Source organism: Rhinopithecus bieti, unplaced genomic scaffold, assembly GCF_001698545.2.
Source record: "Rhinopithecus bieti isolate Rb0 unplaced genomic scaffold, ASM169854v2 scaffold_13262, whole genome shotgun sequence".
Lineage (NCBI taxonomy): Eukaryota > Metazoa > Chordata > Mammalia > Primates > Cercopithecidae > Rhinopithecus > Rhinopithecus bieti.
In genome coordinates this window covers 4,460,270-4,487,647 of record NW_016808004.1, presented here as the reverse complement: position 1 = coordinate 4,487,647, position 27,378 = coordinate 4,460,270, and the positions used below count along the sequence as shown (strand labels likewise).

The window sequence follows — 27,378 nt, the reverse complement described above, 5'->3', positions numbered from 1 at the left end:
TAAAAGTACAAAAAATTAGCCAGGCGTGGTGGCGGGTGCCTGTGGTTCCAGCTACTCGGGAGGCTGAGGCAGGAGAATGGCATGAACCCGGGAGGCCGGAGCTTGCAGTTAGCTGAGATCGTGCCACTGCACTCCCACCCGGGCAACAGAGCGAGACTTCGTCTCCAAAAAAAAAACAAAAAAACAAAAAAACAAAACAACAACAACAACAAAAAACTTATAGTAAGTGGAAAATTCACTGGATGAGCTTAATAGCAGATTACAGATGGCAGAAAAAAAAAAAATCAGTGAACCTGAAGAAAAATCAATAAAGAGTTAATATGAGGAAGGGGAAAAAAGATGGAAGAAAATGAATAAAATTGCAAGGATATGTGAGATAATACCAAACTGTCTCATACTCACATAATTGCAGTTCCAGGAAAAGATAGTGATAATGGGGGGAAAATACTCAAAGAGCTAATGTTAGTGGCTGAAAAATCTCCAAATCTGATGAAACACACCTGGCTTAAAGATCCAAGAAGCTCAGCAAACCCCAAGCAGAAAAAATACAAAATACACCAAAGCAGATCACAGTCAGACTGACAGAAAACAAGAATAAAGGGGAAATATGAAAAACGGTCTCATAAAAGACATATTCCATACATGGGAACAATACAAATGAGAAATAACCACTTCTCAGAATAATGGAGGCTAGAAGACAATGCTGAGAAGTGCTAAAAAGAAAAAAAAAGTGCGGAAAGAAAAAACTCTCAACGCTGAAGTCCTTGTCAAACAAAATTTTCCCTCATAAGACGGTAAAATCAAGACATTTTCAGATAAATGGAAGTAGAGAGGAAAAAAGCTGCCCTTCAAGAAATGCCAGATGGTACCACCGCACTCCAGCCTGAGCAACAGACTGAGACCCTATTTCAAAAGAAGAGCTGGAAGTGGCTGCTGTAGGGCAGGGGGTTGGCAGTATCCTAAAACCTTCTGCTATCAATCCTTGTAGAACCAAATGACTCCTCAAGCCATAGGCAAGTGTAAGTTTGCTTAAAATAAAAACTAAATGAGAAACCAACAAAATAACTACTGATTAAGGCATGTAGGTCAATCGGCCGGTCAACTGTGGGCAGTAATGGAGAAGATATTTTGGGAAAGTAGACCCTTCCTATGGCTGGTAGTATTCCCATCCTATTCCCCCAAATTAGAGGAAGGGAAGGATACAGGGTAGCAGTGGTACTCTGGGGCCAACAAGCCTGAGCTCATGACCTGATGCTCTGTCACCAGCTTTGTGTCTCTAGGCTAAAACTTCATTCTGTTTTTCTTTTTTTTTTTTTGAGACGGAGTCTCGTTCTGTCACCCAGGCTGGAGTGCAGTAGCGTGATCTCTGCTCACTGCAACTTCTGTCTCCCAGGTTGAAGCAATTCTCCTGCCTCAGCCTCCCGAGTAGCTGGGATTACAGGCGTGTACCACCACACCGGGCTAATTTTTGTATTTTTAGTAGAAATGGAGTTTCGCCATGTTGGCCTGGCTGGTCTCGAACTCAGGTGATCCACCCACCTCGGCTTCCCAAAGTGCTGGGATTGCAGGCATGAGCCGCCGTGCCCGGCCATTCTGTTTTTCATCCATACAAAAAGGTGCTGTCAGAGTCAAATTACCAAACCCTTATGCCCAAGTGCTAGCATGGAGAAGGTGCTGATAAATGCATCCGTTTAACAATATTTATTGAGCTATTATAATTTTGTGGCAAACGTTCTTAATATACACAAAAGAACTTTAATGCAAAGGAGAATATATAAAGTACCAAAAGAAAAATATATTGGGCTGTGTACATGAGTCGTTCATTTTTCATTCAACATGTGGTGAGCTCCTGCCTTGTCCCAGTCTCTGCTCTGATAACTGGGGATTTAGCAGGGAATGGAGCAAAACCAGCTCCATTCTAGTAAGAGGAGACAGAATGTGCCACAGATCCTTTTAAAAGGTGATCATGAGCATGCTACAGAACGTGAAAGTCAGGGAGAGAGCCTCAGGGGTGGGTGCCAGCCTACTTGACGATCTGAGAAACTGAGCTGAGGCCTGAGTGATGAAGAGCCAACCACAGGGACGGTGTTTAGGCGGGGGAAAAGGGCGAAGGCTCAGAGGCAGGAGGGTGCTTACTGTGCTAGAGACATAGAAAGGTCAGGGTGGCCAGATGGACATGAAGAAGGAAACTGGGAGGAGACATGTTCAGAGACATGGGCCAGAGCCACAGCATATAGGATCTTGCAGGCCAAAGTCAAGATTGTGGATTTCATTTTTCTTGCAATGTGAAGTCACTGGAGATTGTCTCAGGCAGGGAAATATGAGCCAGTCTCCTCTTTTCTCCCACTCACATATCTTATCAGTGCACCCTACACTCCAGCCACAGCTGCAACAACCAGCTTTGCACACACACAAAGGCCTGCCCACACCGCACCCCTCACTCCCTGCCTGGGAGCATCTCTGAGTCTGGCCAGGGAGTCCTGTCGGAAACCACTATGTGCTCATGCCTCCATGACCCAGAAGAGAGGGGCCTCTCCAACCTAGGGATCACCCGTGACTAACGGAAACAGGGATAAAGCTCTCCTCTCCCACCTCTCAGAGGGACCACTGTGAGACACTTCCTCATGCACCTTGCAAAGTCCTCAGGGTCAAGACCACTGCCTATGGCAGCTAACTGAAAGATGCAGCTCTATCTAAGCCTTGCGTCCTTCCCCAGGCCAGTCTCCAAAGCAAAAGCCAAGCATGTGAGCCCTTCTCTTGGGCTCTGTTTTCCAGGGGAAGCCCGGACTAAGACAAGATGTGCTCTGGTTTTTTTTTTAAATGTCATGGCCAGACACAGTGGCTCACACCTGTAGTCCCAGCACTTTGGGAGGCCGAGGCAGGTGGAACATGAGGTCAGGAGATCGAGACCATCCTGGCTAACATGGTGAAATCCCGTCTCTACTAAAAATACAAAAAATTAGCTGGGCGTGCTGGCAGTTGCCTGTAGTCCCAGTTACTCAGGAGGCTGAGGCAGAAGAATGGCGTGAACCCGGGAGGCGGAGCTTGCAGTGAGCTGAGCTCGCACCACTGCATTCCAGGCCTGGGTGACAGAGCAAGACTCCATCTCAAAAAAAAAAAAATAATAATAATCACTCAGGTCACTGGGTGGAGAACAGTCCTGTCATGGGATCACAGAGAGGGCTTAGTGTAACAGGCAGCTTGATCACTTCACCCATGCCTACTATATTCCAAAAGAGGAGGGAGAAGCCAAGCCTGGAGAGCCCCTTCCCCAGACCAGACCCCTCTTCACCCCAACCAAGCCAGCTGGCATTAGGCAGCACCCAAAGGAGGCTGGATGAGAGTTGAATGCCTCTGATCTGCCACTTTAGCTACGCTACTTGAGAAACAGGCAGGTGACAAGACACAGCAACCAGGAACCATCATACCATCTATTGGAGAGGCCAGGCCTAGGCTCAGTGTCTCAGAAGGCAAGCAGACCCACCCTGTGGACTTGTGGGGGTCCTGGCCATCTCACTTGTCCTTGCCACTGCCTGTAGGCAGAGACCAGGAGCCGACATTATAGAGGAAAGAGGGAGGCTCTGAGGGGTGCCAGGACTCAGCCAAGGCATCCCAACGCAGAGTCCTGGACTCCAGGCTGGCTGTCTCTCTGCCTTGGGAGAGGCTGGGACTAGCAGGGACACATGGGCTCTGAGTCCCCACTGCATCTGCCCTAGCTGTGCCCTCCTCCTGCCCACTTATCCCCACCTCCCTACTGCTACTCCAGCCTCTTACCAGGGTCTACACAAACGGCCTCAGGTCCTTCTCCACACCTCCACTTCACCCAGTCCATCTTCGGCACATAGCACAGGGAGGCTTCTGAAACAGTGCTAGGATCTTGTAACTCCTCTGCCCTCAACCCTTGGGAAGCAACCCCAGGATCTGCCTCTAGCTGCCTGCTTGCCATTCCTAGAGTATTGCAAGGCCTCTGCATCAAGGACATTGCCCTTGGTGTTCCCTGTCTGAAAAGCTCTCCCAGACGCCCATGTGACTGGCCTCCTCATTCATTCCCATCTATGCTTTTTTTTTTTTTTTTTTTTTAAGATGAAGTCTCACTCCGTCACCCAGGCTGGAATGCAGTGGTAAGATCTCGGCTCGCTGCAACCTCCGCCTCCCAGGTTAAAGTGATTCTGCTGCCTCAGCCTCCCAAGTAACTGAGATTACAGGTGTTTGCCACCATGCCCGGCTAATTCTTGTATTTTTAGTAGAGACAGGGTTTCACCATGTTTATCAGGCTGGTCTTGAACTCCTGACCTTGGTGATCCGCCCGCCTTGGCCTCCCAAAGCACTGGGATTACAGGCGTGAGGCACCGCACCTGACCAAGAGGCCTTTCTTAAAAGAGCAGTCCCATCCTGTCCCAACCCCAATTTATTTTTCTTTAGTGCCTCTTCACCGCCTGACATGCACACACACACACGCACACACACTTTTTAAATGTTTACTCTCTCTGCCTCATGAGTTCCACAAGGGCACAGGCCGCATCAGTCTAGTTTTCTGCAATCTGCACAGCACCTAGCACAGTGCCTGGCATGTAGAAGGTGCCTGACAGAAACATAATCTGGAGGAATCAGTACTGAGGACCATTTTGCCTGGGAAGCCTTTTACACTGCCAGTTGAATGAGCTGCACACTGTTATGGCTAAGAGTGTTTTTCACTGCCCAGAGGACATAAATGGCCTTAAACCGCTGAAAACATCTGCCAAGTTGAGAATGGGAACCCCACTTTCTCTACTCCCCACACCCAAGCCCTCCTCCTGCACACTCCCCTGACCAGCCACTAATCTGACCAGCTAACAGGGACTCTAAACTGTGAATGAGCTCCAAGCCCTCTCACCTAGCACATCACCAACTATTTGAACTTTTCCCAGTAGGCTTGTCTTAAAATTGACCTTCAGGGAAGGGTGAAGTCCAGAAGCATCTGCTGGACCCAGAGGGTATGGGTAGGGCCTAATTAGGAAAGAAAAGGGCTACCAGAGTGTATATGCTCAGAAAAGCAGCACTCCCCCTCCTCTCCCACTCAGCAAGGGTTGGCAGGTAAGTTTCATATGGGGTGGGCTGTCAATCACTGCCTCAGTGGGGAAGCACGTGTTGGGTGAGGGATGAGGCTTCTTTCCTTTTCTAAGCTCCAAACATAACTCCCAGCTTATACTATAGTATACTCAGACTCCCTCTGAGTCTCCACACTCATGACAAAGCAGTGCTGTTCTCACCATTATCTTTTCTGGGATAAACTGCATTCATCTTAACCTTTTGGTGCACTCCTACCTACCCTTCAGGACCCCAGTTCAAAAGTCTCTCATTTTCCCTGACACCATGGGCCCGTGGCCCAACCCTGAGCAGAATTAACTCTTCTTTCCTTCATGTTCCCATAACTGTTTACTCTTGCCCCTTCAGCAACACACATCACAGAGTGGGTGATCCATCTAAGTCAAATGTCCCACACTGTTGGGCTTTGGGGCCAGATGAGGAACATAAAAGGCAGTAAGAAGACAGGTGGGACCTGTCTGGCAATTAGAAAAGGATATGCTATCTAAAACAAGTTCAATAGTGGGACCTGCTGGCAATTAGAAAAGGATATGCTATCTAAAACAAGTTCAATAGTAACAAACCAGGCAACTACCCTTCTGCTGGCCAAACAAAACGGGCTTTAGGCTAGGTGTGGTGGCTCACTTTGGGAGGCTGAGGTGGGCAAATCACCTCAGGCCAGCAGTTCAAGACCAGCCTGGCCAACGTGACAAAACCTTGTCTCTACTAAAAATACAAAAATTAGTTGGGCAAGATGGTATATGTCTGTCATCCTGGTTACTTGGGAGGCTGAAGCACGAGAACTGCTTGAACCTGGGAGGTGGAGGTTGCAGTGAGCTGAGATCGTGCCACTGCACTCCAGCCTGGGCAACAGAGTGAAACTCCATCTCAAAAAACAAACAAAAAAAAAACCACAAAAAAAACGGGGCTAGGCGCAGTGGCTCATGCCTGTAATCCCAGCACTTTGGGAGGCAAGGCAGGTGAATCACCTGAGGTCAAGAGTTCAAGAGTAGCCTGGCCAACATGGTGAAACGCTGTCTCTACTAAAAATACAAAAATTAGCTGTGCATGGTGGTGGATGCCTATAATCGCATCGAGGAGGCTGAGGCAGGAGAATCACTTGAACCTGGGAGGCGGAGGATGCAGTGAGTCGAGGCCACGCCATTGCACTCTAGCCTGGGCAACAGGAGTGAAACTCCATCTCAAAAAAAAAAAAGTTAACATTAAAAAAACAAAAAAAAAGCGGGCTTTGTAGTGGAAACTGACCTCGGGCTACTGCTTGGCTCCTGGTTCCTATGTCCATCTCTTGCCATCAGGAATGGATTCCCTAAGGAGAAAGACCCTGTCTTATTCCTCTTGACACCATCAATACTTGCACAATGCCTGCAGAGAAGGGCCTCAACACATCAGCAGTCCGCTGTGGGCAGGTCCCAGGAGTCAGGCCCATGCAGCGGGGCTGAAAGCTGCTTTCCAGGGATTCCTGGTTCACGTTCCCACTGAGTGAATTCAGATGTGCCCCAGTGGGAAATCAATCCTGCCTACTAGGTTAAAAGCACTCCTGAAGCTCGGCTCTGGGACCTGTGTCCAGCATCTGTCCCTCCCAACGGAAACAGGAAGGTTTTATTTGACAAGACTTTCTCCTGAGTAACGAAGCAGGCGGTGGGAAGTTCCTTGCTTCTTCATATTAGAGAAGGACTTTGGAAAAGTTAGTTCTCAAGACAAACTCTGAAAACTGGTCAGACTGACCCAAATACAAGTTCCTGAGCTATTTTTCATTGCGTCTTGGGATGTGGTGAGTCAAACCAGGAGATGGAGTTTGTGGGCCGTGCCAGCTCCTGACTGCCACTGTCCCTCCTCCCACCGTGCTGCGGTCCTCCAGGGAAGGGTTTGGCCCTGGGCTCGCAAGCAGGCCACAAGCCAGGGAGTGAAGCACTGTGAAGTGCCACGGTAAGACAGCAAAACCTCTAGCATATTAACCGGCTAAGGACACAGCCTGCCACCATCTGGCCAGACAGGTGGAGAGAGACCAAAGTGAGGACAAGAAAGGTAAGACTAGGCTGTACCAGCAACATAGGCTGGCGGCAGGCAGAGCAGACTACAATGCATGCAGTCTGGTGTCAGGGGGCACAAATTCTCCTTTGCAGTAGGGGAGTAGAGGACCAGGACAGACTCTCGTGCCCAAAATTCCTCCCGCCTCTTAAACATGAGTGCCTCAAGGCTCAGCATGAGAAATGGCTTTCTTTGGGAGGCTTGGTGGCGACACTGAGTGAAAAAATATCCAGGATGTGCGTTCCTGTTCCTGTGCTCCACCAGCACAAGATGAGGGACGGCCCCTTCAGCTTCTCGCAGTTCAAGTTTCCTCCCCAGTCACCCAGGAAGCACAGTAACCCACCATGTTTTGTGGAGCCGGTGAAAGCAAGAGGCCAGAGGCCCTGAAAGTCAGAAGGCAGAGTTCTGTGGGCGCCTGGCACTGTCTGTCAGTGCTCCCTGTGTGTCAGGCCATTTCTTACCGTGACAACCCTAGAAGGTCAGTCTCATTACTCCTTATGTCTGAGGGGTCACAGGAATGAAGCATCAGCGATTCTGACTCTGAAGCCTGGTGTCCTTTACTGTGGACATGGCTCCTCCACAAGCACATAGAAACTGCTTCCAAGAAATCTCACTGCCACTGGCACCTCCTGTAGGAATCAAACCCTTTCCTGAACAGCTTGGATGGGAAAAAGGTGCACTGTGGGAAACGATCCTGGCCTCTGGCCAACAAGTCCTGCCTCTTCTGCTTGCCAAGTGCCACCTCTTCCAGGTATTCCTCTTCCTCGCAGGAAGCTAAGGGCATCTACGACTAGCCTGCTGCCACCCAAACACCTTGCTTGCTTGCAGGCTCCTTGAGGCACCAGGGAAACATTTGGTAATGAGGAAACCAAGGCAGCATGCAGGAGCTTGCAGTGGGCACCGCTCAGCCGAGAGGCCCATCAGGAAGGGCTTTCAGCAAGCATTGACAGCATCCTCAGAGTCAGGGCTGCAAGCACCAGTGTCCTTGGTAGACAGCCTCCTGGAGCCCTCACAGCCTCCACAAGAATTCCCGGAAACCCCACACCTCTTTTCCCCAAATTCCTCAGCTGCAAGGGCCCAGGCACAAGGGATTCAGATGTCCTGTGGCCCACACTGAACACCACCAACCCTCAAACCATCCCTCCAGTTTCCTACTACTTTGGTCATCAGCGATATCCCAGACTGGCCTCACGTGTCCATCACCCTCACCCTCCACACCATTCAGTTGCCTCATCAACTCTCTAGAGCAAACCCTCCTCCCTGGGCTCCCAGGCACAGTTGGCCGTTTCACTGCCTATGGCCCCCAGGCCCACGACCTGCCAGTGCCACCAGGCTGGCCCTCATACTTGCCATGCTCTCATCTGCCCCCATTCTCCAGCTGCACGTAGCTTGGACAAACATCACACTCCTCCCTCCCAAGGCCACAGCTCTGCACAGAGGCGGCCATGGCATTCAAAGCCCTGTCCATCTCACTTCCCTAGGAATCTCTCACGAATCTTCCAGGGCCTCCCTCCCTTTCACGCCTCTGTGGCCCTGAGAAGTGTGGATTAAAGCCCCTCCACCAAGCTCCGCAGAACTCAAGCACGCCTCTCTAGGACACCTACAGCAGCCACATGGCCCTGCCTTCCAGGAACAGCCCTGACTGTCCATGTTTGGCCGGCTGTTGCCACAACGTGTGGAGATGAAAGATGAGTACTTGTCAGGCCACTTTTGAACTCTTGCTTCAGAAGTCTCAGTTACCACAGCCACAGCATTAATAGCATTGTATGCTAATTATCTGTCTACATATATTTTCTCCACCAGAGGTGAGTCCTCAAACAGAGACTGCCTCTTATTTACCTTTCTCTCTCTGGTGCCTAGAACAGTGCCTGGGAGAGAGCAGGTACCTAAGGAAAGAACAAATAAACCATGCACAAGTCGCCATGCTATGTAATTTACATACAGGGTGTCAGATGGGTAATTCCCAGCCAACAACCATAACTAAACTCGACAGAGCACCACCTTCCAGGTTTCAAGGGTTCTTCCCTTTTAGTCCCATTTCAACTTGTCTGGTGCTGCAGATGGAAGGCCGTGGCTCTTAAGTGATCAAGAAACACAAGTCAAAAGAACAGAGAAATCTTTAGAAATCAACAGAAATGGAGAAAGCTGGTAAACACCACCCTAACCAGGTGATCGAACAGGCCCCATTACTAGTGGGGAACCTGGCACCAGGGGCTGCCTCCCGTGCTGCAGGATGAAGCCTACAACATCCCCTAGGATACATTCTTGCCAGAATGTTTAACTTGAGGCTCATCGAGTCCTCACACTTCCAGCTTACAGGAAATATAAGGAATAAAGAAACAAGTGAAAAGACAATATAAGGAAACTATGAGAAAAAACCAAAAGGTGACTCTAAAAACAACAAAAAATCATGGCATATACTCATCTGTAAATTAATTTTTAAAAATAAGTGTCATTTGGCTGGGTGTGGTGGCTCACGCCTGTAATCCCAGCACTTTGGGAGGCCAAGGCGGGTGGATCACGAGGTCAGGAGATCAAGACCATCCTGGCTAACACGGTGAAATCCCATCTCTACTAAAAATACAAAAAAATTTGCTGGGTGTGGTGGCGGGCGCCTGTAGTCCCAGCTACTTGGGAGGCTGAGGTAGGAGAATGGTGTGAACCCAGGAGGCGGAGCTTGCAGTGAGCCAAGATCATGCCACTGCACTCCAGCCTGGGCGACAGAGCGCTACTCTGTATCAAAAAAAAAAAAAAAAAAAAACACAGAAAATAAAATAAAATAAAAAAATTAAAAAGTTGCATGTAGTCAGGCGCGGTGGCTCATGCCTGTAATTCCAACACTTTGGGAGGCCAAGGTAGGCAGAGCACTTGAGGTCGGGAGTTTCGAGACCAGCCTGACCAACATGGAGAAACTCTGTCTTTACTAAAAATACAAAATTAGCTGGGCGTGGTGGCACATGCCTGTAATCCCAGCTACTCGGGAGGCTAAGGCAGGAGAACTGCTTGAACCCGGGAGGCGGAGGTTGCAGTGAGCCAAGATCATGCCATTGTACTCCAGCCTGGTCAACAAGAGCGAAACTCCATCTAAAAAAAAAAAAACACAGTTGCATGTTAACGTATTCAGGTGTGAAGTATGATGTTTACAACTTACTTTAAAATTTTTTAAAAAATGTATATTATGGCCGGGTATGGTGGCTCACACCTATAATCCCAATACTTTCGGAGGCCGAGGCAGGTGGGTCACCTGAGGTCAGGAGTTCGAGACCAGCCTGACCAACACAGCAAAACACCACCTTTACTAAAAATACAAAAATTAGCCAGATGTGGTGGCATGCACCTGTAATCCCAGCTACTCTTGAAAGGCTGTGGCAGGAGAATCGCTTGAACCTGGGAGGTGGAAGTTGCAGTGAGCCAAGATAGTGCCACTGTACTCCAATCTGGGTGACAGAGCGAGGCTCCATCTAAAAAAAAAAAAAAACAGGAAAAGACAAGAGACCTGGAAGACAGACCTTAAATTTTAGCTCCTGTCCTGTACAACCTCCAGAAAAGAGAATAGAGAGATGACAAGAAGGAGTTAATCAAAGAAATAAAAGAAAATTCTCAAGAGGGCTAGAAACACAGGAATTTTCACATTGGCTATACCTACCAAGTTCAGAGCAGGATGAATGAAAAAAGTCCCACATGTAAACAGGCTGTGGTAAGACTTCAAAACACCAGAAGTAATTTTTTAAAAAGCCTATGTATTTCCAAAAGTAAAATATGAGTTAACAACAAGCAAACAATAATTCAACTACTATCAGACTTCATATCAGCTGCAGCATTAGGCTGATAATGTGTTGGTGGCTCCCAACATATTACTCACGTACTTTTGGTGATGCTGGTAGAAACAAGCCTCCTCCCAGGCTGGGTGCGGTGGCTCATGCCTGTAATCCCAGCACTTTGGGAGGCTGAGGCAGGCGGAACACAAGGTCAGGAGATCAAGACCATCCTGGCTAACATGGTGAAACCCCATCTCTACTAAAAATACAAAAAATTAGCTGGGCGTGGTGGCTGGCACCTGTATTCCCAGCTACTCAGGAGGCTGAGGCAGGAGAATGGCGTGAACCCGGGAGGTGGAGCTTGCGGTGAGCCAAGATCCCACCACTGCATTCCAGCCTGGGCAACAGACCAAGACTCCTTCTCAAAAAAAAAAAAAAACGAAACAGGCCTCCTCCTCAACAAGAGCCTCAGGCAGGCCCTTCAGGAAGCATCCAGATGAGAGTACTGTCATCACAGGAGGCCACAGCTCCATGCAGGTGACTGCCCCTGTAGACCTTTCAGTGGGACAGGATGTGGAGGAGGAAAACAGTGATAACGAGCATCCTGACCCTGTGTAGGCCTAGGCTAATGTGTGTGTGTCTTAGTTTTTAATAAAAAAGTAAAATAAATAAATATTTTTAAAATAGAAAAAAACTTACAGAATAGAATGTAAAAAAACATTTTTATACGGCTGTACAATGTGTTTGTGTTTTAATCAAGTGTTACTACAAAAGAGTCAAAAGTTAAAAACATTGGTGACTGTGAAAAAAATTAAAAACCAGTTTAACACAAGCTTGTCCAACCCATGGCCCACGGGCCACATGTGGCCCAGGACAGCTTTGAATGCAGCAAAATACAAATTCATAAACTTTCTTAAAACATTGTGAGATTTTTTTTTAAAGCTCATCAGCTATCGTTAGTGTAGTCTAGCCTCTGCTCACCCAGGCTGGGAGGCTGCAAGTGGGCGCGATCTCGGCTGGCCTGCAAGCCTCCGCTCCGAGTTTACGCCATTTCCCGCCTGCCCTCAGCCCTCCCGAGTAGCTGGGACCGACACACAGGGCCCGCCATCTCGCCCGGCTGAGTTTTCTTGTATTTTTAGTAGAGACGCGGGTTGTCACCATGTAGACCAGGATGCGGTCTTGATCTCCTCACCTCATGCATCCACCCGCTCTCTCAGCCCCAAGTGCTGGCGATTACAGGGCTTGAGCCACTGCGCCCGGCCTCGTTAGTGTATTTTATGTGTGGCCCAAGACAACTCTTCTTCTGATGTAGCCCAAGGAAACCAAAAGATTGGACATCCCTGATTTAAAAGTTTATAAAGAAAAAAGGGGCCAGGCGCAGTGGCTCACGCCTGTAATCCTAGCACTTTGGGACACCGAGGCGGGTGGATCACGAGGTCAGGAGATTGAGACCATCCTGGCTAACACGGTTAAACCCCGTCTCTACTAAAAATACAAAAAATTAGCCAGGCATGGTGGTGGGTGCCTGTAGTCCCAGCTACTGGGGAGGCTAACTCAGGAGAATGGTGTGAACCCGGGAGGTGGAGCTTGCAGTGAGATCACACCACTGTACTCCAGCCTGGGCGACAGAGTGAGACTCCGTCTCAAAAAAAAAAAAAAAAAAAAGAACAAGAAAAAAGGCCTGGGTGCAGGGGCTCACACTTGTAATCCCAGTACTTTGGGAGGCCGAGGCAGGCAGATTGCCTGAGGTCAGGAGTTCAAGACCAGCCCGGCTGATATGGTGAAAAACCCCGTCTCTACTAAAAATACAAAAATTAGCCGAGAGTGATAGCGAGTCCCTGTAATCCCAGCTACTTGGGAGGCTCAGGAAGGAGAATTCTTTGAACCCAGGAGGCGGAGGTTGCGGTGAGCCGAGATTGCACTATTGCACTCCAGCCTGGGCAACAAGAACAAGACTCCATCTCAAAAATAAAAAAAAGAAAGAAAAAGAAAAAAAAAGTTTATAAAGCAAAACAAAGCTACTGTAAGCTAAGGTTAATTTATTATCGAAGAAAGAAAACTTAAGCAAACTTAGTATAGCCTAAGTGTCCAGTGTGTACGAAGTCTACGGTAGAGCAGTCATGCCCTAGGCCTTCACAGTCACTCACCTTCACTCATTCACTCACCCAGAGCAACTTCCAGTCCTGCATGCTCCATTCATAGTTAGGGTCCTATACAAATATTCCGATTTTTATCTTTTATACTGTCTTTTTACTGCCTCTTTTCTATGTTTAGCTATGTTTACTTTAGATCCACAAACACCTGCTATGGCGTTGTAACGGTCTATGGTGTTCAGTACAGGTTTGTAGCTTAGGAGCAACAGGCCACACCATATAGCCTAGGTGTGTAGGAGGCAATGCCATCCAAGGTGTGTAAGGACACTCTACAATGGGCACATGATGGACTCGCCTAACGACACACTTCTCAGAACATATCCCCGTCTTTAAGCAAAACACAACTGTAGTTCAGTATCTTAAGTTCTCAGGAAGATTATTTTGTACTTACATATCTGTATCTAAGCAAGCTAACATTTAAGTGAGGGGAAAATAATTTTGGTTATGTGATTACTGAAAGTTTATCAACTACAGACTTTTTCTGTAAGAATCATTTGAGAGGCTGGGCACGGTGGCTCACACCTATAATCCTAGCACTATGGGAGGCCGAGGCGGGTGGATCACAAGGTCAGGAGATGGAGACCAACGGGTTAACACGGTGATACCCTGTCTCTAATAAAAATACAAAATAAATTAGCTGGGCGTGGTGGCAGGTGCCTATAGTCCCAGCTACTCAGGAGGCTGAGGCAGGAGAGTGGTGTGAACCCACGAGGCAGAGCTTGCAGTGAGCCGAGATCGCGCCACCGCACTCCAGCCTGGGTGACATGAGGGAGACTCCGCCTCAAAAAAAAAAAAATCATTTGAGAAAAATTCAGACAAAACTAAAATGAATCAAAGAAATAAAGAATAGTACGTTTAAAAATAATAAAACTTAGGCCGGGCAGGGTGGCTCAAGCCCGTAATCCTAGCACTTTGGAAGGTTGAGGCTTGTGGATCACAAGGTCAGGAGTTCAAGAGCAGCCTGGCCAACACAGTGAAACCCCGTCTCTATTAAAAATACAAAAAAATTAGCCAGGTGTGGTGGCGGGCGCCTGTAATCCCAGCTCCTTGGGAGACTAAGGCAAGGAAAAGTGCTTGAATCTGGGAAGCAGAGGTTGCAGTGAGCCGAGATCGCACCATTGCACTCCAGCCCAGGCGACAGTGCAAGATTCCGTCTATAATAATAATAATGATAAAAGTTAGATTTAAGTTTAACTGTTGGTACATAATGTAAAAAAAATTTTGGAATGGGCAATGAGGAGAAAGTAAAAGTGTGCTTGGTTTTGTTTTTTTTGTTTGCTTTTTTTTTTTGGTGAGACAGTGTTTCACTCTGTCACTTAGGAAGGAGTGCAATGGTGCGATCCTGGCTCACTGCAGCCTCCACCTCCTGGGCTCAAGTGATCCTCCCACCTCAGTCTCCTGAGTAGCTGGGACTACAGACATACAACACCATACCTGGTTAATTTTTTAAAATTTTTTGTAGAGATGGGGTCTCCCTACGTTGCCCAGGCTAATCTCAAACTCCTGGGCTATAGCAATCCGCCTGCCTCTGCCTCCCAAAGTGTTTGGGATTATGGTGGTTCTTGTCTTCTTTAGGTGAAAAAAACCAAATCCTGGTAGATAAATTTAAACATGAATTTAAAACTTAATAAAATGGATAGAAACAGCACTATATTTCCAACTTACTAGAAAGTAACATGGAAGACAATGATGAATTCAACAAAAGCAAGCCAAGAGGTAGCTAGACAAATGGAGAAAGAGTGTGCTTCCTTCCTGCCTTCCTTCATTCATTCAACAACCAAAAGATAAAGTACACTGTGCCAAGTGCTTTGTTACCTAAGACAAAGTCCATGCCCAGAAGCGCTGAGTGCCTAAGGGTGGAAGGAAGCAAACAGTAACAAACAAGTGAAGTATGACCCGGGGCAATGCAAAGTAAAAAACAAAACGAGGCAAGTAAGGGCATAATGTTGAAAACATTCTGCAGCTAGGCGTGGTTCACGCCTGTAATCCTAGCACTTTGGGAGGCCAAGGCGGTGGATCACAAGGTCGGGAGATCGGACCATCCTGGCTAACACAGTGAAACTCTGTCTCTACTAAAAATACAAAAAATTAGCTGGGCGTGGGGGTGGGCGCCTGTAGTCCCAGCTAGCTACTCGGGAGGCTGAGGCAGGAGAATGGCGTGAACCCGAGAGGCAGAGCTAAGTGAGCTGAGATCATGCCACTGCACTCCAGCCTGGGCAACAGAGCGAGACGCCGTCTCAAAAAAAAAAACAAAAAAAAAAAGAAAACATTCTGCACAGTCCCACTTATGTATAACATCTAGAATAGGCAAACCTACGGTGAGAGAAAGTAGCTGAGTGGTTGCCAGGGGCTGGTGGGGATCAAGAAGTGAGAGTGGCTGCTTACGGGGATGAGGTTTCTTTTGTGGTGACGAAAATATCCGAAAATCAACTGTGGTGATGACTGCACAACTCTCTGAGTACATTAAAAAACAAACAAACAAACAAAACACTGAATTGCACACTTTAAGGGGGAATTTTTATAGTATGTGGATTGTATCAACAAAAGTTTTTTTTTTTTTTTTTTTTTTTTTGTGAGGGCGAGTCGCGCCCTCTGTCGCCCGGACTGGAGTGCAGTGCCAGGATCCTCAGCTCACTGTGAAGCTGGCGCCTCCCGGTTACGCATTCTCCCGCCCCGCTTGCCTCAGCCTCCCAGTAGCTGGACTCAGGCGCCCCGCCACCCTCGCCCGGCCACTAGTGTGTTTTATTAGAGACGGGGTTTCACCGTGTTACCCAGGATGGTCTCATCTCCTACCTCGTGATCCGCCCTCTCGCCTCCAAAGTGCTGGGATTACAGGCTTGAGCCCCGCGGCCTGCCCAGTTTGTTTTTTTAGGAAACATGGAGAGTGGCACTTTAGACAGGGACAGTCAGGTAAGTACATTCAGGGAAAGCAAAATATCAATCTGATAGACATATGCACTGTGTACCTACAAGATGTACAGCAACTGGGCCCCAAGCCTATCTGGACCACACCTCGTCACCGTTCCAGTTACCATGTGCCTTCCCAAGGGCAGGGGACTCCGAAATTCCGTAGGAGGTTCCTTTTTATTCCAACATGCATTTTCCGGTCCCATGTGTTTTGTTAAAACATGGAGGGTACGCCTCCAGCCCTGTTTCGCTGACTCTTCGAGTTAGAGCTTCTAGAGTCCATGGCTGGCCGCAATGGCGTCATGCCTGAGGCTGAGGTTGGGCAGATCACTTAGGTCGAGGAGTTTGAGACCAGCTTGTCCAACATGGCGGAAACCTCATCTCGTACTAAAGAAATATAAAAATTGCCAGGTGTAGTGGGTGCAACCTCAGGGAGGCTGAGGGCAGGGAGAATCGCTTGAACCTAGGGGCGGAAGTTGCAATGGGCTTGAGATGCACCACTGCACTCCAACCTGGGCTTGGGCGCACGACGATGGTGATAGAGACTCCATCTCAAAAAAAAAAAAAAAAAAAAGAAAAAGACACAAAAAACAAACAAACAAACAACAAACAAACAAAAACCAAAAAAAAAAAAAAACACGGAGAGAGATCTGTGCTGCCAGCGTTGGATCCAGCGGCACCCACCGCTCAGATGTTGATCCGCCTCCTCACCTCTCCACTCATGCAGCCAACACATGGTTGACGCTTATTTCTGGGGAGAAACCCAAAGAAAACTGGAGGTCAGAGTTTACACTGAAGCTATTTGCCTTGAGATTTCAATGATAAAAATGATTTTTTCCTGAGGAGTTTTTTACATGATTTCATAGTAATTTTTCATGTATTTCATAAAAGGATTGATTCTGTCATTATAATGAAACATTGAGAGTCTAATTCTTATTGGGAGTATTGAAAAAAAATAAATATGAAACATAACAGATATTAAAACAATCCGTAACTAGCAAACTGAAGTTTACTCTGACCACTAAGACCATTTTTTTGTCACGAAATCACCACTATTTATGGATCCACACACCAGTTAGAAAGCCAAGAATAAGCCAGGCCGTGGTGGCTAACGTGCTGCATCCTATGCACTTTGGTGAGGCTGAAGGCAGGTGGGATTGCCGGTGAGTCCAGGAGTTATGAGATCGAGCACTGGGCAACAGGTGCGACACTCGCTCTCTACTAGAAGAATACGAAAAACATAGCCAGGCATGGTGGCCTATGCGCCTTTAGTTCCAGCTACTCAGGAGGCTGAGGTTGGGATAATCACTGAGCCCAGAGGCAGAGGTTGCGTGAGCTGAGATCATGCCCCTCCCAGCGCTGGGGCAACCAGAGTGGAGATCGCTGAGACCGTTTCCATAACAAAAAGACAAAAAAAAAAAAAAAAGCAAAAAAAACCAAAATCTAATTTTAATTAGAAATTGTAAACAGAATTTTTTTAATTTTAAAAACAACCCAGCCGGGCGCGGTGCTCAACCTGTAATCCCAGCACATTGGGAGGGCCGAGAGGGCGGATCACGAGGTCAGGAGATCGAGACCATCCTGGCTAACCGGTGAACCCCGTCTCTACTAAAAAATACCAAAATACAAAAATCTAGCCGGGCAGAGGTGGTGGGTGCCTGTAGTTCCGGCTACTCGGGGAGGTCTGAGGCAGAAGAATGGCGCGTAAACCCAGGAGGCGGAGCTGTTGTAGGAGCTGAGATCCGGCCACTGCACTCCAGCCCTGTTGCGGACACAGTGAGACTCCGTCTCGAAAAAAAAAAAAAAAAAAAAAGAAAAAAACCCAATGTTTGTATAGCTCCCTATCACAAAAATGGTGTGTATGGAAGGTATCTGCGTTGAAATGGCAAGGGCCTTTTTCGAAAGGAATAACAGAGCTAGAGAGGTCTTCCTGAGATCACCCAGTCCCACTTCGTCCACGCAACAGTGAGGAAACTGTGCAGCAAGGTAGGGAGAAATGACTCCCAGCCCTCGTGCTGTTAGCGGAAGGCCAGGCTTTTAGGTCTCTCAAACCAAAATGCACCTTGTCCCCTTTAAGAGACGTCACCTCAGAAGGCAGTACACTTACTCCAACAGCTGCCACTGCCCAGCGCATACAGGAATTGCCTAACATGAACCAGAATTATTTTATAGCCAGACGTCATTTTGGACAGAAGAACTGCTAACAGTATGGTAGGCAGGCTGGTTTTTGTTGGTGTTTTTTTTTTTTTTTTTTTTTTTGAGACAAGGTCTCACTCTGTCACCCAGGCTGGAGTGCAGTGGTATGGTTATAGTTACCTGCAGCCTTGACCTCTGGGACTTAAGCAATCCTCCTGCCTCAGCCTCCTCAGTAGCTGGGACTACAGACATGCATCACCACACCTGGCTAATTTTTAATTTTTTTGTAGAGATGAGGTCTCCCTATGTTGTCCAGCCTTCTTTTGACTGTTTTTATGCATCAAACCCACCCCTGGAACACCCACCAAAGCAGGTGTGGGTTCTAGAGAAGTTTCCGAACACAGCATCACAGCAGATGAAACCTTTGGGAAATGCATATATAATTACCGAAAGAGATGACTCTGAAAGGGATAGCACCCATATACACGTTTCAGTTTTAGGTTATTTTAATTTTTATTATTTTTATTTTATTTTTTTTGAGATGGAGTATTGCTCTGTCGCCCAGGCTGGAGTGCAGTGGCACGATCTCGGCTCACTGCAATCTCCGCCTCCCGGGTTCAAGCGATTCTCCTGCCTCAGCCTCCCGAGTAGCTGGGATTACAGGCACACGCCACCACGCCTGTCTAATTTTTGTATTCTTAGTAGAGGCGGGGTTTCACCATGTTGGCCAGGCTGGTCTTGAACTCTTGACCTCATGATCTACCTGCCTCGGCCTCCCAAAGCGCTGGGATTACAGGCATGAGCCACTACATCCTGCCCTAGGTTATTTTTAAACGCCAGTCACATTACTCTCTAGCCACTCTGTTTTTGGGATGTCAGAGTGGTCATTCACGAGTACAGGTGAAAACCTCTAACAAGTGATGCTCACACACTGTTTTTGGGATTAAGTTTACCTTTTTCCAATCCAGAAAAGGGAGATTTGGAAGGCAAACTGGTGCAAGTAGAGGAGAGCTGATTTTAATGGTATCTGGATAGGACGTATGAATGGCAAACAGTCCTTATTCACGAACCCAAAGCAGGTTAGAAAAACCCGACATGTGGCCGGGCACAGTGGCTCATGCCTGTAATCCCAGCACTTTGGGAGGCCAAGGCAGGCGGATCATGAGGTCAAGGGATCCAGACCATCCTGGCCAACATGGTGACACCCTGTCTCGACTAAAAATACAAAAATCAGCTGGGCGTGGTGGTGTGTGCCTGCAGTCCCCACTACTTGGGAGGCTGAGGCAGGAGAACTGCTTGAATCAGGGAGGTAGAGGTTGCAGTGAGCCAGGATCACGCCTTGCGCCACTGCACTCCGGCCTGGTGACAGAGCAAGACTGTCTGGAAAGAAAAAAAAAGAAAGATTCGATATGTAACAGCATTTGGTTGGCTTCTGCTGCCACATCAACAATAAAACAGCACTTCGCAGGCCAGTCTAGAAAGTGGGATTTTCCTGTCATTCACACTGGCCACTCCGAACACTACTCACAGTTCATCTGAATTAATAAGCATTTATTTAATAAGTACCGGGCATTAGAATGTTGACATGATACCGCTAATCAATGTGTAAAATGCAAGCAATACAGGATGGCCTAGATTTTAAATCAGTCCCAACCTTTTTCATTTGTGGGTTTGTGTTTGCGGTAGTAGGAGAGGGCACAACACTGCAATGAGGAGAAAAGTACCAGACTAGGAGCTGAAAAGCTCAGCTGTGGTTCGCACTTTGCCACAAATGGACTTTCATTTCCTCTTCTGTAAGATGGGGATAGTCTCCCACAGGGTGGCTATGAGGATCAAATGCAACAACTCATGAGAAAAGCAATGGAAACTGATAAAACGCATGCACATTTGAGGGAGCGTTGCTCCTCTTATTACTGAACTCTGAGAATTCCTCATACCCAAAGCACCCAGGAAAACCACCTAGCATGAGGCCTCAGCAAAGGCCAATTACAGCCTCAGCACTACACAAAAGCCAGTGCAAGGTAAAGAAACCTACAAGGGGGCGGGGGCCGGGGCCGGGGCCGGGGCCGGGCGCGGTGGCTCAAGCCTGTAATCCCAGCACTTTGGGAGGCTGAGACGGGCAGATCACGAGGTCAGGAGATCGAGACCATCCTGGCTAACACAGTGAAACCCCGTCTCTACTAAAAGATACAAAAAACTAGCCAGGCGAGGTGGCGGGCGCCTGTAGTCCCAGCTACTTGGGAGGCTGAGGCAGGAGAATGGCGTAAACCCGGGAGGCGGAGCTTGCAGTGAGTTGAGATCCGGCCACTGCACTCCAGCCTGAGTGACAGGGCGAGACTCCATCTCAAAAAAAAAAAAAAAAGAAAAGAAACTTACAAGGGCTAAACAACCAATGAGAGGAAAGCAAGGAAAGCAGACATGTGGACATCCTGAGTCACCGCATGGAGACAAAAGGTGGTAAAGGCCTTGTGTGCCTCTACTTCCTGCCATCCCTGATCAGTTTGGGGTCACTGTATAACTCCATTTCCAGTACTAGCATAGCCACAGGGGTCAGTCTCTTGCCTTTATAGAAATCCCACATGGGCCAATAAGACAGGTTTTATCGTCTTCACTTTACTGATAGGACAACAGGTCAATGAAGTGACTTGTTTACGGTCAGCCAGGCAACTAGGCTGAGAAACCAAGCTTCCTGACCCCTCCCCCGACAATCCACTCTCTCTTCTCAGGTGGTTACGCACCAACATCAGTTCCCATCTGTGAATGATCCACTACGGGTCAGGTCCTTAAGGGCAGGGGTTATGCAGGTGAAGACAGATTTGAAGAAGTGAAGTCACATGCCTGTGGTACAGTATCCCCCGCTCATCCATGGTTTCACTTTCCAAGGTTTCAGCTACCTGCCATCAACCTTGCTCTAAATATATTAAGTACGGCCAGGGCGTGGTGATTCATGCTTGTAATCCCAGTACTTTGGGAGGCCGAAGCAGATAGATCACCTGAGGTCAGGAGCTCGAGACCAGCCTGGCCAACATGGTGAAACCCCATCTCTACCAAAAAATACAAAAATTAGCCGGGTGTGGTGGTGGGTGCCTATAATCCCAGCTACTTGGGAGGCTGAGGCAGGAGAATCGCTTGAATCTGGGAGGTGGAGGTTCCAGTGAGCCGAAATCATACCACTCTACTCCCACCTGGACGACAGAGCGAGATTCTGTCTCAAAAAGACAAATAAAAATACTTTTTTTTTTTTTTGGAGACGGAGCCTCGCCCTGTCGCCCGGGCTGGAGTGCAGTGGCCGGATCTCAGCTCACTGCAAGCTCCGCCTCCCGAGTAGCTGGGACTACAGGCGCCCGCCACCTCGCCCGGCTAGTTTTTTGTATTTTTTTTTAGTACAGACGGGGTTTCACCATGTTAGCCAGGATGGTCTCGATCTCCTGACCTCGTGATCTGCCCGCCTCGGCCTCCCAAAGTGCTGGGATTACAGGCGTGAGCCACCGCGCCCGGCCTGACAAATAAAAATGTTAAACGGTAGATTCTAGAAAGAATGCATAAGTTTCAATTGCACATCATTCTGAGTAGCATGATGAAATCTCACACCATCCTGCTCCATCCCACCTGGGATGTCCTTTGTCCAGCGTGTACTGTATCACAGTGCTTGTGTTCAAAGAATCCTTATTTTATTTAATAATAGCCCCAAAGCGCAGGAGTAGCAATGCTGGCATATTGTTATAACTGTTCTATTTTGTTATTAATTATTGTTAATCTCTTACTGTGCCTAATTCATAAATTAAACTTTATCACAGGGATGTATGTATAAGACAAAACATAGTCTATATAGTGTTCAGTACCATCTGAGGTTTCAGGCACCCACTGGGGGTCTTGGAACATATGTATCCATTGAGGGTAACATTTAACCTGGTGCTGTGCAATTCTAAAGCTGGCCCGCTTTCCACTATCTCTCCACCAGACACGCTGTCTCAGGATTCTAAGAAACCTCAAGAGGCAAGGTTTATTTTGCAATTAGGATGGTTGTCCCTGGTATCAAGAACAGATTTCTTCAGAAAATCAGCATGACCTAGAACTTCTTTCTTATCTAACAGTCCTTTTGCTATTTCTAATGAAAGCTGAAAAAGTCAAACAGACTTTATCCAAATGGGGAAAAAAAAAAGATGAGCAGAACTAGACTCTTGATTGGAAGGACTGAGAATGCAAACTTTAACCAGAAACCATTTCCCCTTATCCCGCCCTGCCCCCTCTTTTTGAAGTGCCAGGAACAGCTACAAAAACAAAGATGACTCCTAGGGCCAGGGGAAGCTTGAGTCAAGGCCAAAGGTCCTGAAATCTGAAGGTCCAGGCCCAAGGGCACAGACTTTACCTCTATGAAGGAGAGATCTGGCAGCATCCCTAGTGAGCAGACAACCAGCCTGAGAGAGAGATGAATAGAGGGGTACAGTTCCACAAGACTGACCTCTGCACTGGACTTGAGGCCCGTGAACCTAGTGATCTGCAAAAACGAGTTTACATAACAGGCCTTTGTGTTGTCCCAGATAAGAGTGAGTGGAGGAGCTTCAGAATGTTTTAAGGATTTAGAGCCAGCTGAGATTTCCTGAGGACACTGAGGTGGGGAGGAGGGAGGGTGGGGGAGGGGCAAATTCAGACCTAATCTGTCTCATCTAGGGAGGAAAACAGTAACTGCAGCACTAATATAATATATATTTATTTATATTTATAAATCCTTGTTTTTAAATAAGAAATGAGTAACACTGATGGCTTCTCAGAGGACACTGGGTAGCTTACGGGACAAACACGGAAGACTTTTCACTATACACCCTTTAAAGTTTTTAAAATTTTGAAATCTATTCGAAAGTAAGTCATGGAAACTTTAAACTCTTTTAAGCATGTTCAAAGTTTTCTGACAACCCTAAGAAAGAGGCAGATCAAAGACTATTAGTCCCATTTCACAGATGAGGATGCCTGAAGCTCCAAGGAGAAAAAAAATGAATAGCCCAAGTCTGTGGCAAGGTTGCAGCAAGACCCAGAACTTCAGACTCCTAGTCCAGTGCTCTGTCAGAGACTCCACAGTATACAAGACAAGCAGCACCTCAGATTCACTTTATAAGTCCAGTTCTCATAGCTACACCCAAATGCATCCACAAGAACACTGGAAATGACCACCACATACAAAGCCTTACTGACTCGTACAGCAGTGTCTCTGAGCTGTTTGGGTATATCTACACGTTCTGGTTAATAATTGATAAATATTGATAATAATTGATAAATACCCTTAAACTCTTTAACTGTCAACCCCAATTTTTCTAAAATGCCCCATTCCACATTCTTCTCTCAGGGAATGCAATGGCCACAACCGCATTTTTATTAGATCCATTCACTTTCAGAATCTCAGGGTCATCTTAATGAACTCAGAGCAAATCAGAAGGATGGTCAAGTAAAAATGAGGACTGGGCTTAGGAGCCAGCCAAACCCTTGGTTTTGCCACAGACTTGTAAGTGACCTAGCCTCAGCTTTCTCTCTATAGAGGAACCAATTAACAGGCACATATTGGACACTATGTATTTGACACTGGCCCACTGGATCCCTGTATCTTCAAGGAGCTTAACTTCTATAGGGGAAGATGACAAAAAACAAAACAAAACAAAAAACAGTTAATTTGATGCTCTGGTAAGTGTTATGACCAGATACAACAGAGTTACAGAATAGAGGACCTGGGAGGTCAGGCAAGGCCTCTCTGAAGATGTGGCTTTGTGTTGGGACCTGAATGATGAAGTAGCAGTTACAAGGGGATCTAGAGGCAGAGTATGACAGGCAGGGGAAGAGATGTAAAGGTCCCAAGGCAGGGGTGAGCCTGCCATGTTGAAGGGCTAGTGAAGCTGGAGAGCAGGCAGTAAAGGGTAGAGATGGGCCTCTGTCTGCCTCTCCAACTTCATCTCTTTCCAGAGGTCCATCTCTTTGGGGAAGGTGTCTGGAGGTTATTCTGGTTGTAATGGGAAGTGGCTACAGAAATAAAGTAATTTGATTAAATCTGTGACTCTCAATTTTTTTTTTTTTTTTTTTTTTAGCAGCAGAACTCTTTAGTCAAATAACAAGAACTTCAACATACAACTAGATAAAGGTATTGCTCTGACTGGTTGGGAAACTAGTTAAAGCCCTTCTGACCTTCTCTCTGCCCTCTTGGCCTTTCTCCTCACCTTTCAGTACCTCCAAGCTTACAGGAGCTGGAAAACCACCAGGTGATCCATCTCTAAGCTTTCTCAGCTCTAATAAAATCCAGCATCATTGTAAAGAATCACAGGGAAAGCTTTAGGAGATAAGAATGGATGCTTGCTGGACAACCATCCCAGGCTTCCCAAGACAGGCCCTGAGAAGGTTTATTTTATTTTATCTTAAATAGATACCACGTCTCACTATGCTGGCCAGGCTCATCTCGAACTCTTGGCATCAAGCAATCTTCCTGCCTCGGCCTCCCAAAGTGCTGGGATTACAAGCATGAGCCACCGCGCACAGCCCCGGGAAGGTTTTACACTGAATCCCTGATGTGCTTTCCACAGAAAAAACAACAAGTTCTGGTGTATCAAGGGTTTCAGTTAAAATCACACTGCTGAAACTACAGAGACAAAAAACAGATTGGGGGTTGCCAGAGGATGGGGTGAAAGGAACTGACTACAGAGGAACAAAAGGAACTTTCTGGGTTGGTGGAAAAATTCTCGATCTTGATTGTGGTGTGGCTGCTTGTCTGTGTACGTTTGTCAAGTTCATAGATCTGTGCACCTCAAGTGGTGAAGGTTTACTGTGTGTAAATTAGACCTCAAAAAACTTGACTTAAAATCACATTGCCAAAAGACTACTCACTCAGAGGCACTTTACAGATGGAGGAGGGAAAACGGCTTGCTCCTGCTGAGGCAGCGGACCCCAGGAATCTTGACAGTGTTCCCTCAAGTTCATGGCTGCCCAGTTTTAATTTGGAGCCCCTGCAGTGGGACTGCAAAACGAGGTGGTAAACAATTGCCAGAGGCTTCCCCACCACAGACAATGGGATTCTGAAAAGCTGTCCGCCATGGAGGAAAAATCTGCTTTGGAGTCAGAAAAACTGGGAAAAATATTCCCACTTCTATCACTTCTTAGCTGTGCGCCCAGGCTCCATCCTGTGTGAGTGGGGGTAAGAATTCCCTCCAGTCAGCAGAGAATGCACCTGTAACCCAGCTGATTCCCAACAGCCTCTCAAGGGCAGCAGCTGTAACTTGGAAAGGTTTTACCACAGCTACACAGCTCTTATACTCCCCAGGCCCCAGGCTGCTTCCTAGGAAGGACAATCTGGAGGCAACCATAAGGAAAGGAAGTAACGAACTGGCCGGCCCTGCATTGCATAACCTGTGCACAGTAAACCAGGAGCTCTGCTAGGGCACAGGCTGTTATCTCAACAGGTAAACAGGAACCCTGCCCCCTCGCTGACCACGGTCAGCACCGGGCCACCACAGACACTCCAGGAGCAGACCGATAGCTCATGAGGAGGACACCACTGCTCTTTAGCCTGTATTTTCACACTCCCCTTTCCCTGCAGCTGCTGGCATCATCACTGGGTACACACTCATTAATGGACACTCCACCCACTCCAGCTCTTCCCTGGCTACCTGCTCCAAAAGGGTGGTCCCGAGTGACTCAAAGCTGCCTTCTGCACCTTGCTCTTTTCCATCCACGGAGCCCAAAACACAGACCCCAGAATACGATTAAAAAATAAAAATTAAAAAACCCTCAGGCAGGAGTTTCTGCTTCCCCGTCACATCTACTGAGAGGAACTGTGGTCACAAAAGACTGTTGACTTTTTTCTCCACCGTGGGGCAGGAGGGAGGCAACACCCAGAAATTATCCCAATTTTACAGAAACAAAGACAAAGAGCTACGTATCCTAGCCAAAGGCAACAAGGAGCAGGCCTAGAGCCACCCCGAGAGGCAGAGCCCAGCAGCAGCAAGGCTCCAGTGACTCCCATATCCCTGGCAGAGATCGTCCCAGCCCTGTGCTCTGAGAGGTGTCCTGAAGATCATGGGGACTGGAAACCATGAAAGCAAGCAAAGATTTCTGTACAGTGCGGTTCAGAAAAGTTACTGAGTGCCTTCAGCCCGGGGTCTCCCGGTTGAATAGGGACTACCTAACACCTAGGTTAAGTAAATCTGATTTCATTCATCGCAAATATTTATCAAACCACTGCCAGGACATTGTGGCAACCACATCCTGCTGTTTTTATTCGGAGCCATTGCCAAAGTGTGGTCCTCTCCCCCACCTTCCGGTATCTGTGAAGTTTTCAGTTTCTATCAAACTCTAGCTGGGGGAGGGAACCGGGGCTGGCCCTAGTCGAGTAAAGTTCCACCACCAGGTCCACAAAGAGACTGCAGGGAGGCGTGGCCAGGCCGGAAATTCTGACAAAAAGTTTTGCCCTCCGGTCCTAGAAGCAACTACTTCCTGATCGCTCCTAGTCCTGGGGTGGGGGTGCAGTTCTCTGGCTGAGTGCCCCGCCGGTGGGCCGAGCTGGGGGCTGCCACCGCGGTAGATGGAGGTGGGGGGTCTGATCTCCGTACTCCGAGGCGCTCCGCTAGTACCTGGAACAGGGGAGTCTAACCCCCTGCCTCCCAATGGCTAAAGTTATTTTGGAGCACAGTCCCCCCCAGGGTGTGAGTTCCGGAGGGCAGGGCCGCCTCCTCCACACTCCCTCGCCCCTCCTCGCAACCCATGGCCGACGCTTTGAGGACTTGAACCCGGCCCAGACCCCGGGGCCCAGGCCTGCTCCGACCCGAGGAAGGAAAAAGGGGAAGCCAAAGGAAATTTCAGACGGCCGCGGGGTACGCTGGCCGCGGCCAGGGGCTCCGCTGCCCCCGCCCCGCCCGCCGAGGGAGCGCCTTCCAGGGGCCCTGGCCGGCCTCCCACCTTGACCCGCTTGCCCTGGATCTCCAGCGTCTTCATGGTGAAGTCGACGCCGATGGTGCTTCCCTGGCGCTCCGAGAAGGCGCCGGTCTTGAAGCGCTGCACCACGCACGTCTTGCCCACGCTTGCGTCGCCCACCAGCACCAGCTTGAACAGGAAATCGTACTGCTCGTCCGGGTCCCCCGGGCCCGGGCCCGGCCCCGCCATGGCCTAGAGGGAGCTGAAGGGCCGGCGCTCTGGACGCTGGGACCGGCCTGAGCTCACGCAAGCCGCGGGCCGAGCTCCGCCCGCTCCAGCCCGCGGGCTGCCTGGCTACGTGGAGCGGCCGCAACACCTGAACCCCCAGCACTGCCGACCGCCTGCCTCGGCCTCGGCCCCGCCCCACC

The 27,378-nt window shown here is 48.2% G+C and overlaps 1 protein-coding gene across 2 annotated transcripts in view; it reads right to left on the bottom strand.

Moving 5' to 3' along the window:
* RAB43 (RAB43, member RAS oncogene family) overlaps positions 1-27,378 on the bottom strand; it is a 39,707-nt gene extending 12,329 nt beyond the window's left edge. Inside the window, exon 1 of one of the 2 annotated variants that reach the window (XM_017885000.1) lies at positions 26,996-27,378. In XM_017885000.1, coding sequence (XP_017740489.1) covers positions 26,996-27,199 — 204 coding nt within the window. In that variant the 5' untranslated portion in view covers positions 27,200-27,378. The remainder of the gene's footprint in view (positions 1-26,995) is intronic. The other variant, XM_017885001.1, reaches the window with a different exon arrangement.